Source organism: Arvicanthis niloticus, chromosome 9 (genome assembly GCF_011762505.2).
Source record: "Arvicanthis niloticus isolate mArvNil1 chromosome 9, mArvNil1.pat.X, whole genome shotgun sequence".
Lineage (NCBI taxonomy): Eukaryota > Metazoa > Chordata > Mammalia > Rodentia > Muridae > Arvicanthis > Arvicanthis niloticus.
This window is the reverse complement of record NC_047666.1, coordinates 40271730-40284596: the sequence shown is the minus strand read 5'-3', so window position 1 is coordinate 40284596 and position 12867 is coordinate 40271730. Positions and strand designations below refer to the sequence as shown.

General features: G+C 42.2%; 1 protein-coding gene across 1 annotated transcript in view; it reads right to left on the bottom strand.

Moving 5' to 3' along the window:
* Window positions 1-2064: 2064 nt before the first annotated feature.
* The window catches only part of Gxylt2 (glucoside xylosyltransferase 2), a 96722-nt gene continuing 85919 nt past the window's right edge, over window positions 2065-12867 (bottom strand). The window contains exon 7 of the mRNA XM_034512104.2: window positions 2065-11611. Coding sequence (XP_034367995.1) covers window positions 11429-11611 — 183 coding nt within the window. The 3' untranslated portion in view covers window positions 2065-11428. The remainder of the gene's footprint in view (window positions 11612-12867) is intronic.

The window sequence follows — 12867 nt, the reverse complement described above, 5'->3', positions numbered from 1 at the left end:
GCTGCTTAAGAGAGCAGTGGGAAGAGAGAGAGAGAGAGAGAGAGAGAGAGAGAGAGAGAGAGAGAAAGAGAGAGACTGACTTACTGGGACAGTTGTACAAAGACAGGTTACAGAGAGAGAATAGCTAGACATAGGTGAGGACAGAACGAGGCAGAGAATGAGAAGGAGTGAGAGGATCTGAACAGATCGCCAGAATTAGTATTGAGAGGCCAAAGCTGCCGGGCAGTGGTGGCGCACGCCTTTATCCCAGCACTTGGGAGGCAGAGGCAGGTGGATTTCTGAGTTCGAGGCCAGCCTGGTCTACAGAGTGAGTTCCAGGACAGTCAGGACTACACAGAGAAACCCTGTCTCGAAAAACCAAAAAAAAAAAAAAAAAAAAAAAAAAAAGAAAAGAAAAAGAAAAGAGAGGCCAAAGCTTTTAAATTCAGACTCTGTTTTAGAGAACCTGACCTAAGTTTAAACTCAGATAAACTAACAGGCCTAACATTAGTTTCCAAGTTACCCCCCAACAAAACCCAAGCTTAGCTCCAGTCTCCAGGTTACACCCCCAACAAGACCAGCATCTCCAGGTTATTACCCCAACAGATTTGCATGCCCAGGTTACAATCCTAATGACCACCAATGCAGAGGGAGGCAGAAATTAAATTTATGACTTGACTCCCAACACCAGCCAATTATGTTAAATGCCATGGTAACTTTCCAATTAGATGCTTACACACACACACACACACACACACACACACAGAGAGAGAGAGAGAGAGAGAGAGAGAGAGAGAGAGAGAGAGAGAGAGAGCTTGTAGCTCTCTTTAAAGCCTTGCTTCATATATATTTGGGGCTCCCCATTACTAAAGCCGTCCTGCATAATGGCAGTGCACTGGGAGCCTGAGCTAGCTTGAATAAAATAAAAGACCCTGCCGTGAGTTGCATCAGATCAGCTCCTGTCTATTTCTTTTGGTGGTGGTGGTGGGGGGTTATCACTAACCCTTCCCTGGCACTACAGTATGAGGCCAAGCAGTGCAGTTCAGGAGAGGCCAAGAGATAAAAGCCAGATTGAGTCAGTCAGCTTGGAGAGGAGTTTGGGCCAAAACAGCTGAGTTGATCAACCAGTCAGACAGAGCCAAAAACAAGAAAGGGTGAGTTTATTCAGCAGAGTATCAGAGGCTCAAAACATTCTAGGCCTAGATAAGATTGTACTGAGGCAGCTAGAAGCTAGGCCTAGATTAGCAGACAGAGGCAATAAGCTTCTGAAACAAAAATTAGAACAGGAGAATAAAAGTTACATGCACGTGTGTGTGTTACACAGAGACAAAAATTAATATTTGAAAACAGATCCAAATTTTTTGCTGGGCAGTGGTGATATATATGTATTCATATATATTCATCGTTTAACCCAACATGGCCATCCCAGAGAAGGGGAATATTATTAATGTTTTGATAAGTCCTACATGTTCAGTAAGAATAGGTGTTCTCACAAGGCTCTTTATAGCCACATTTTACATGTCATGAATGACACACACTACAGGCATGTAGAGGATACATTTACACTCATGGCTTTGCCTACAGTTATGGAGACTGCTAAATGAGTCTTGTCCAACAGATTGAGTTCATGACAAGATCCCTCCAATTATCCCTGTGGTTAGATTATGGATTTTTTTTTTCTGAGGAGGGCTTTAAGTTTGTTTATCATTCAGGGGAAACAAATATTGTAATTATTTTAAAGCAAACACTAGGAGAATAATTTCCTTGATGCTTTGGTGACCTAGCTTAGCAATGTCATCTTTCCTCTGGACGTAGAAACAGTGTGTTTCTGCAGATGGAAAGATGCTATTGTAATGACACAAACATTTTATAGCTGGGATCCTAGAAGGGTGGCCAGTGGTTTTAAAAAAAATATTCTAGACAAAAGCACCATGAAAGAGATACATTTCCCTTGGCATTATGTGAACCTTTGAATATAGATTACAGGTGAGGGGTAGTGTGTGTGTGTCGGTGTGTGTCTGTGTGTGTTCGTGCATGTGCATGCAGAGTGGCAGGTACCTTGTCCCTTACATGAACCAGTCCACATTTATATTCTCTCTCTCTCTCTCTCTCTCTCTCTCTCTCTCTCTCTCTCTCTCTCTCTCTCTCACACACACACACACACACACACATACACACACACACACACACACACACACACACACACACACACACTCAATGACCTTTACTAAATTACCTTTGTTTGCTCTCCTTTAAAATTTAAATAGTTAATGTTGAAAGAAATGACTGCCAGAAATAAGGTGGTTTCCAGACAAATGCCCTCCACAAGGCCATAAAGAACGGGCTGTGGAAAGAGTGAGCATTTAAGCCAAAAAGAACTTTTGCCGTCTCTGGGTAAATAAATCCCTAAGATTCACACAACTCGATAAACATTCAGTGAGTAAGACCTCATACCTCTGCAGCAACCTCTCCAGGAAAGTAGTTGTTTTTCAGGATAACCAGAATTAGTGTTCTGAAGCTTTGCAGATAGGGCTGGGTCCCTGTCAGTATGCAGCTGAATTATTTTGTTTTCTGTTAACTGTGATGCTCATGTATGTTCATCACCAAAGCCCAGAACAGAGAAGAGGATAGCAAGGCTTGTGCCTTAAAGGAATGGTGTCTCTACTGTATGGGAAGGTAGTCAATAAATTATGGCATAAGTATTGTTACTATTTCTTTTTCTACTGTTTCTTCTTTGTTTTCGTTCTCCTTCCTTTCCTTTTTTTTCTTTCCTTCCTTCCTTTTCTTTTTGAGACCAGTCTATGTGTAGATCAAGGTGTCCTGGAATTCAAAGACATCCATCTGCTTCTGTCTCCTGAGTGCTGAGGTTAAAGCATGCTCTATTATGTTTAGCTTAATGTCACTATTTCACTATTATTTCAGTAGGCAGACATCACAATGTGCAGGATGACACATACAAATGAGTATACAAGAAGGCCTTGCCACCCTTGGCAGATCATGGGAGGCTTCCAAAATGAAGTGACACTTTCATTGAGGCCCAAAGAGTAGTGGACATTTATCAGATGAAAGAAAGAAAAAGGGAGGCAGACGGGATGCTAACAAAGGCTCAAAGCCCTTGGAATAGATGAATGGGAATTAGTGAAGATGTGGGAAAAGAAAGTCAAGAGGAGATGTGGGCAGGGGGATGGACTCAGTGTGTGTGTGTGTGTGTGTGTGTGTGTGTGTGTGTGTGTGTGTGTGTGTGTGTTGGATTATGTAGAGACCTCCTAGGATACCTGAAGAGCAGCTTGGGCATCATTCTAAGAGGAAAAAGTGGTGGAAGAGCTTTACACAGAGTGAGGTGGTGCTGGGAAGCAGTCAGAGGCAAACAGGCAGGAGGATGAAGATCTGGGTCAGAGGACCAGGACGCCTTCAGAGTAATGTTTTGAGTGGAGATAGCAGCTTAGACATCAGAGGAAGCTGACTCAGTTATTCAGGATCTAGCTACAACTCTGTGTGGCTGTTTCTCACACACACACACACACACACACACACACACACAGAGTTTCTGACAGGGTCTCACTACAAAAGCCTGGCTAGTTACAATCACATGACCATCCTACCTCAGACTCCTGAGTGCTGGGCTTGCAGACATGCACTGTGGTTGTGGTGCTGGCTTAGAAAGTATCTTTTAAACATTATTATTTAATAAACATTATTATCATAGCAGCTTTCTTTCTTTCCTTTTTTCCTTTCTTTCTTCCTTTTCCTCTTCCCCTCTTTATTTGGGGGCAGGGTTTGGGGATGGAACCCAGGGCCTCATACATGCTAGGCAAGTAAGTTATACCTCTACCGTCAAGTTGCACCATATTTAATATAGTTTTCAAATCTTCAGAATGATACCTTGGGGAGACATGCCAGACTCATTCTAATTGTATAAAATGTTCAGGCATCAGTTCTCAACCTGTGGGTCACAATCCCTTTTACATTACAATTCATAACAATAGCAAATCACAGTTATGGAGTAGCAACAGAATCCTTTTATGGTTGGTGTCATCACAACATGAGGAACTGTACTAAAGGGTTGCAGCATTAAGAAGGTTGAGAACCACTGCAAGGAAAACACACGCTTAAAAATAACGTTCAGTTATTCAGTATATGTTAAGAGTATGTATGGTGGTGGTCCTACCGGTCTGGAGCCACACACCTTTGCTTTTACTCTCTTCACATTTTAGCAACACTAACATATTCACCCACTAAAATGAGTTTAGAGATGCCATGAAATCTCAGAAGAAAAACAAGAGATGTAGTCAGCCCACCTCCCATCCCATGCTACCTAGGTCAAGGGCCAAAGCAGTCAAGCCTTTGGATTTGAGTTGGTACAGTAGGGTTCATTGTACAAGTTTCTATTTTGGTAGACAGGTCCCTGGAGGTAGCATTAGCTACTGTTTATGTGTAAGCTGAGTGTTTACCACATGACAAGTATTTAATATACATTTCTTTGGTTATTCTTAGAATGTTACATAAGGAGAGTCACAGCTTATTCCCTTAATAGAGGGCTGGTAAGGTGTAGAGGGTTACATTCTACCAGAAAATGGTGGCACTAGGATTTAAAATTAATTTTGAGAGGTTGGAGAGTTGGCTCCCCTGTTATGAGCGAGTACCGCTTTTGCAGAGGAAGCTAAGTTTGGTTCCCAACAACCACACTGGGCTGCTCACAACAGCCTATAGCCCCAGCGTCAGGGGATATCATGCCCTCTTCTGGCCTCCTCAGGCCCTCTACGCATGTACACATGCCCACATATGCACACACATACACATAATTAAACTTAAAAACAAAACCACTTAAAATTTAGTCTTTACTATGAGGAGAAAATTCAGGAGATGAACTAAACACCTTGTGCTGGTTTTAAAAAGAAACGATAGAAAAAAATATTTCGATCAGCTCGAAACCTTTGAAGCAGTTCAGTTATTTTTTTTTTTATGTGCTGTGGTCAACAAGTCAAACACAACTTTGCAAAACACAACAAGGGATTATAGACAGCTCATTTTCACATCAAACTCTGATCATTCTTCCTTGAACAGAGAAAACTACACTAAATAAATAACTTATGACGACACTATTATAATCAAGGTAAAAATTTTTAATGATTTTTTAAAAAATAAACTATTCTACATATTAAATACTCTTTACTGGTTATATATATTTAAGATATTTTTAGGCTTAAAATCATATGAAGGAAAACATAATACACAATTCAAAAGCAATATCAAATAATACATATTTAAAGCTTTTAAGTTTGGGTTTTTTTTTGTAAAGGTAATAAAAAAAAGCAATGAGACATTTAAAAAGATGAGGCGGTCAGATCATCTTAGTTCTTGTCTTCTATTCTACTAGCTGTAATAATTCCTTTTCTTTGGATTGTTCTTTTTTAAATGTATTTCTTTGCAAATAAAATTACAACATCAAAAACACCCAAGGTTTTTTTGTGTTTTTGTTTGTTTGTTTGTTTTTTGTTTTTTTTTTTTTGTTTTGTTTTGTTTTGTTTTTCGAGACAGGGTTTCTCTGTATAGCCTTGGCTGTCCTGGAACTCACTCGGTAGACCAGGCTGGCCTCGAACTCAGAAATCCGCCTGCCCCTGCCTCCCAAGTGCTGGGATTAAAGGCATGTGCCACCACTGCCCGGCAACACCCAAGTTTTTTGATCAAACAAAACAAAACAAAACAAACAAACAAAAAAAAACAACCTGTGTTCAGGGAGCTCTGAACAGTAGACATGTTTTTTCAGTGACAATGCAAACGTGTCAGCCCAGTGAAGCCAGCACTGTGCCTGGTTCTCAGGTGTTCACGCATACGGCGACACACACAGTTTTATGCTGCAGACTCAAGAGAATATTTCCAGTTTTGACCTGTGGAAAACAAAAACTAGAACAAAGCACTCTCTTGTTTGCCGGAGAAATCTCGTCAGAGGTAAAGGCCCACAAGGCTCTTGTGAAATGAATGGCTTTAACCGTGCATGATTCTTCAGCTCACAGATACAGTAAAAGGTGGCGTCCCTCTTAAAACGATCATGACGTGTGTGCATGAGTGTGTGCAGGTGTTCACCTTTTAAAATGTCTGGAACATCCCTAATCATAGACAAGTGGATCTAAGGTCTAGTTAGAACTCTCTTCTACCTACACAGGGGCTCCCAAGACCTGTCACGTGTTCCAAGAAAGCCCTGGTTCCTGCATTACCCAGACATTTATATCATAGACAGAAAGGGGAAGGCAACAATGGAAAATGAAAACACAGCAGAAAACAAGAATGTAAGGAGAATTTGCCTGCCACTCTGGTTTTGTTTTGTTTTGTTTTTCGAGACAGGGTTTCTCTGTGTAGCCCTGGCTGTCCTGGAACTCACTCTGTAGACCAGGCTGGCCTCGATCTCAGAAATCTGCCTGCCTCTGCCTCCCAAGTGCTGAGATTAAAGGCGTGCGCCACCACTGCCCAGCTGCCTGCCACTCTGTTAAGTGACACTTTCACACTGAGAATGAATTTCTGAATCTGATCATGAAATGATGTCCATTTTGGCTCATCAAACATATGGCATTTTTTTTCTTTATGAGTAAATGCCAAATATTATGTCCTATAGTTTTACGTTTATGTGGCAGGTGTGCTGTTTGCAGAGCAGGCTATAATGATCTTAACTTACTGAATCATTGTTTTATCATCACCCAATAACTTTTTGTTATTGTGCATGTGTGCTTGGTTTTGTTTTTGAGAAAGGGGCTCACTACGCAGCCCCGGCTGGTGTGGAGCTCACTCTGTAGACCAGACTGGCCTTGAACTCACAGAGATCACCTGCCTGTCTCCAGTGCTGGGATTAAAGGCGTGGCCCCTGCTTGGGTGTTTTTAACTTTTAAAGAAATCACATGTATGGGCATTGTGCCTGCATGAATGTCTGTGAATTACATGCATGCCTGTTATCCTAACAAGAGGGTGTCAGATCCCCCTAGAATTGGACTTAGAGATGGTTGTAAGCCATCAGTAGGTACTAGGAATTAAACCTAGGTCCTCTGGAAAGAAAAACAGTCAGTGCTCTTAACCACTGAGCCATCTCTCCAGCCTCTCCTTCAGCTGTTTTTGAGAAAGGCCTGGACGACCTGGTGAGTACCAGCTATCATCCAGTGACTCACAGCTATCATCCTAGGATGATAGTTGTGCGCCACCATGCCCAGAGCTACCACTCTTGAATCGAGATTTGATTATGCATGGTTTGGTGTGCATGTTGACTTTCGCTTATGGACACTACAAATGCATTGTAGACACCAGCCAGCCTCTGGGAGCACATAAATGTCCGTTTCAGAAGCAGACAGTGCAAGTGCAGATGGTTCACCGTAGAGCACTGAATGTGACATCCAAATGCCACAAAAACTGAAGCCAAGAGCATTGTGCTAAACCACAATCGTCGAAGTCAAGGAGACAGTCAAATTGATTTTGTAGATGGGACATATTCAAGTATTAGAATTTCCATGTAAGTCACAATTTCTGAGATTTAAGAAACAGCAAGAAGTCACCTCAGCCTTCCTACTAACCCTGCCACTGAAATCTCACTTCCAACGCATGTGAAAATCGTGATCATCGCTTGCTGTTCTGAAGTGCTCTGACACTCTGCACAGACGTACACAGTCACATCTGCAAAGCAGACTTTAAAAAAAAAAGGAAATGAGAACAGAGAGAAGGCAGCAGAGAGGAGGTGTCCTGGTTTGAATCACAATGCATCCCATAGGCTCGTATATTTATTTGCATGCTTAGTCCCAGTTGATGGGAGGTGTGTCCTTGTTGGAGGTGTGCCACTGGGAGTCTCTCTGCCTGAAGGATAAGAATGTAAAGTTCTCAGCTTCAGCACCATGCCTCTCTGCTTCCCAACATGATGATAATGTATTAGCTGGTAAAACTGTAAACAAGCCCCCAATTAAATGCTTTCTTTTATGAAAGATGCCTTGGTCGGGGTGTTTCTTCACAGGAATAGAACAGTGACTAAGACAAGAGGGAAGGGAGAGGAGGGGAAAAGAAACAAGGGCAGGACAGGAGATGAGAGCACCAATTTCAGCTCTTGCAGGGGTAGATTCAGTGTGGCCTAAGTTGCTGAAAGGCAGCCAGCAAACCACAGATCACAGGTTTTAGAAGTTCATTGAATAAACGCATGGCTCTCACATTTCAAAGGTGTTTGCCAGGAAATACCAAAGGCAGAGAAAACCCAATAATTATCACTTTTAGGTTCAAAGGGTTGGAAGAGAATTGTTTTTTCTTTAAATTCTCCACTGAACACCTAAAATTGTAGGCCACACCATGGGAATTCCACCATGGGGAGTGGGGTGTGTGTGTGTGTGTGTGTGTGTGTGTGTGTGTGTGTGTGTGTGTGACATAGGTTTTAAAGTGTTACATGATCATGACTGATCCTTCTAGAATGTTTTAAAATGCTAACATTGAGCTTCAGTGGCAACAGTGCTATGTATGCAGTTGGCATCAAACTGTTGAGAGTTGCAAGTAGACCTGCTTTCAATAAAACCGAAGGCACTGTTGTATCTTGTATTTGAAGGCTTCTCCAGAGACTTGATGGGAGGTCTTTAGATCTGGAAGTCATTGAGGAGTCTAAACAGCACCCATGGGTTCACTGGACGTTCTGATCAGACGATGAAAAGCAAGACTGGAATGGAGTCAGTGCTTTATGTGTGCATTTTGGCTCCATCACTAAAACCCAGATGGTGAGTAGTTACCCCAGACCCCACGTGCCCACAGCTGGAAAGACCAAAAATAAGATGTCATGTCTGCTGGTGAGGACACAAAACAACAGTAAAAATGAGAGTATTACACCACAGGGTGATTTCCCTAACAGCAGCAGGTGGCAGGCAAGAGAAGAGAGTGGCCGGACCTTAGCATTTCAGCATCAAGTCTGTGACTATCAACTGTGTCACACACTAACTGCCACTGCAGGGTTCCTCTGCAGTGCTGAGGAGTCCCATCTTGGGATGAGACATTTCTGCTGATACAACGGCCATGATAACCTACTGATATATGGGCTCCCGCACATAAATACAAATAATTTTTTTTTAAAGTTTCCATTTTCAGATTGTTGTCTGTGTAGGATGAAGAGAACTCAGGATGTTTATTTTCAAATGTTTTCCTCCCTGGAAAGTAGGATCCATCTTACACCAACCTGTATTTTATAGAAATGTACATATACTGGAGTTGTTCCTTTTGCTGTATTAAAAGCAATTAATTAAAAGAAGAAGACTTTCCTTCTTTTAACCTCACGGAGATGATATGGGTCCCTCCTAGTTCTCTTCGCTTTGGGAAACAAACAAAAATCATTTATGCAAAAGTCACTTGAGATAAGTAAAGCATTATGCAAATTGTCCCTACATCGATACCAACCATATAAGCATCTAGGGATTACGTCAGATCCCTTTGGGGACAGAATAAGACCTTTCTCTCCTGTGGCTCCATGCTACGATTATAAGGCTTCTAAGCTAACACAGTGAAAAAGAGTCCCGGGGCTGGCAGGAATTTGCGTTTTCTTGCCAATGAAATTATCTGAAATATTTACTTTGAGCAAATTAAATCTGAAACTGGAGCTGGGTATGGGGGCACACACCTGTAGATCCCAGGACTTACTTGGAAATGAAGGCAGGCAGGTTGTGAAACCCTGTCTCTAAAATACAAAACAAAAGAACACCAAGGGGATGGGGAGATGGGCCCATGGTTAAGAGCGCTTGCTGTTCTTGCAGAGATTGAAAGTTTACTGCACATCACCTTAGTCAGGGGCCTCACCACTTGTAACTCAAACTCAAGGGGATTTAATGACCCCCTCCCCGAAACCACGCCTTCTGGTCTCCATCGGCACCTGCACTCACATGCAGGTACACAGACACAAACACATCCTTAAAAATTACAATTAAAACAAGGAAACCCAAACAAACATCTGAAGTTGTCCTTTGATTTCTGCCCCCTGTCCGGAAGTCTAATCAAATGCTCTTGTCTGTGGAGAAACACAAACCCACACCTCTTTGCTAAAGAGATCCCTTGGGCTTTCTTTTAGAAGCTTTTGTTGCATAGAAATTTCTCATGATTGAGCCCTCCACGGAGCTCAGCAATCCTTCTGAGACTCACTCTCAGACACATGTTTCATCTTGAAATGCTGCCCAATTAGCTGGTCTGAAAGCCTTTTCCAGACACGGCATGCTGTAATTATCTCGCCTGACTGTTTAGTCTCCTTTATGAAATCTCAGGAAACAGGCTGCGCTTTACTGAGGTTGTATGTTTTCAACGTGTTACAGTGGGAAATACAGAAGTGGGGTGGAGGTGGGGGGTTTAAGGAGTCTGGAAGAAAAGGCATTAAAATGGTAACAACCTTTTCAAGTGGTTGGTAGGATTATGTCTAATCTTGATTGTGGCACATTGACCTATATTCTCTTCACGGTTGTTTGTCTCATAACATATATTATTATTTTTTTAATTTTTAAAAAAGTTATCATTTTATTTTATGTGTAGCGGTGTTTTGCCTGCATGTATATCTGTGCACACTACTTATGTGCATAGTGACCATGGAGGACAGAAGAGAGCATTAGATCCCCTGGATCTGGAGTTGCAGATGGTTGTGAGCCATTTATGTGGTTGCTTGAAATGAAACCCAGGACCTCTGGAAGAACAGTCAGATCTCTTAACCGCTGAGCCATCTCCCCAGCCCCTATTATTTTTAATGTTACACTTCTTTACTTGTGGGTGTGAGTGTGGGCACACGTGCAGGTCAGAGGATAACTCAGTGGAGTTAATTCTCATCTTCTACTTAGGGAGTCGAACACAAGCCATTATAGGCTTGGTGGCAAATGTTTTTTACCACCGGAGCCATCTTGCCAGCCCCAACACATATTGCTTTTTGTTTTTGTTTTTTTGTTTGTTTGTTTGTTTGAGACAGGGTTTCTCTGTGTAGCCCTTGCTGTCCTGGCACTCACTCTGTAGACCAGGCTGGTCTCGAACTCAGAAATCCACCTGCCTCTGCCGCCCAAGTGCTGGGATTAAAGGCGTGCGCCACCATCGCCCGGCCACATATTGCTTTTTAATAGGGTATGAGAGAGCAAATCACATAGGAGGAATCTCAAGAAATCCAAATAATTATGATAGCTGCATATACCAACAGGGGCTCATATTTGAGGGCTGGGAAAAAAGTTCCCCTTTCTCTCTCAACACATTGGAACAATGTTAAATTCATAAAATAACTTTAAAAATAAGAGATAAATAGGGTATCAGGAGAAAATAAAGAAAAGCATATTCCCTTTTAGGGATAATTAACTTAGCAAAATATAATTAGGCATTTGAACCTCAACAGTCACAGAGCACCATTAAATATTCACACACACAAATATCCAGGCAGCGTAAGGATCCATGTCCTTGGTCACAGACACCAGGCTGGCTTAGCACAAGAGGACACTCAGCTCATGGGGTTGGGCCCCATGTGGATGATGACGTGCTTCTCGTAAGCCCTTCTCATTGTTTTCTCAATCTGCTTGAGAAAAACCTGGGGGATCCGTCCACACAGGGTATGCACCGTCTCCAAAAACTTCAGCTGCAGAGGGTAGTACATAGATTGGAAAAGATTGTCCTGAAAGGGAAACTGAAAGATAATAAGAAGAGAGAAAGGAAGGAAGGGAGAAAGAAAGGAATAAATTTGTCATTCAAGTTCTGTTTAAAACACAAGTCACTCATTAAAATACAAAACACACTGTAAGCTTACTAAGTTTTGGGCCAATGGTACAGTCCCATGGAATCATGCAAATCTCTGGCCCCTCAATTCTGTTTCCTCTCTCTATATATATATATTTTTTGAAGTAGAGTCTTCTATAACTAAGACTAACCTTGAACTTGGAATTCTTTTGCCTTCACTTCTAGTGTATTGGGATTATAGGCCTATACCATGATGCCCAACAACCCCCAAACAACCCCCAAAATATGATTTGCTTAGCTTCCTAAGGTTCTTCAAGTCTGGAGACAGTGTCTATGTCTAAGGGGTAGAACACAAGGCTAAAGCAGACAATCATTTGAAATCTACCCCAAACAAAACACTGAGTTTCTTATTTTCAAAAGACTTATTTATTTTTTATCTTATGCATATGCGTGGATGTATAAATGCTACCTGCATGCCTGGTACCCACAGAGGTCAGAAGAGAGTACTAGATTCATTGGAACTAGAATTACAGGCAGTTATGAGTCACTATGTGGGTGCTGGAATTTGAACCTGGATCCTCTGCAAAAGCAACAAGTGCTCTTTGTTAGTATTCCGTCTAAACTCCACCTCCCCAATTACCTGGCAACAGCCAGGTATGCTCCTCCCTACAGTTACCTAGCAACCGCCAGGTAGGCCGATACACTATAAAAGGGGCTGCTTGCCCCCTCCTCGCTCTCTTGCTCTCTTACTCTCTTACTCCCCGCTCTTACACCCTCTCTCTCTGTCCCCTTCCCCCTTCCTCTCTCTCCACGTGGTCATGGCCGGCCTCTACTCCTCTTCTCTCTTCTCTTTCCACCGTCCTCTCCCCACCTTTGCCCCATCTCCTGAATAAACCTTCTCCCCCTTAGAACCGCGTGGTCTGGAGTGGTCTATTCTCAACGGTGGTCAGGTATTTCTTACACTCTTAATCAAGGAGTAATCTCTCCAGCACCTATTAATCAATTAATTAACTGATTAGTTAACTTGTTTATTTATTTGCCATCTAAGAAACTTAAGGGCATGTCTATGGTGGCTACAGAAAGCCAAGAGTTGAGCAAATACAGGTGTCTTAGCAAAACATTCTAGGCACCAGGCTGGGGCTGGGGTTCACCGTCAAAGCACTTGCTTAGCATTCCAAAGTTCTGAGTTTGATCCATAACATAGGG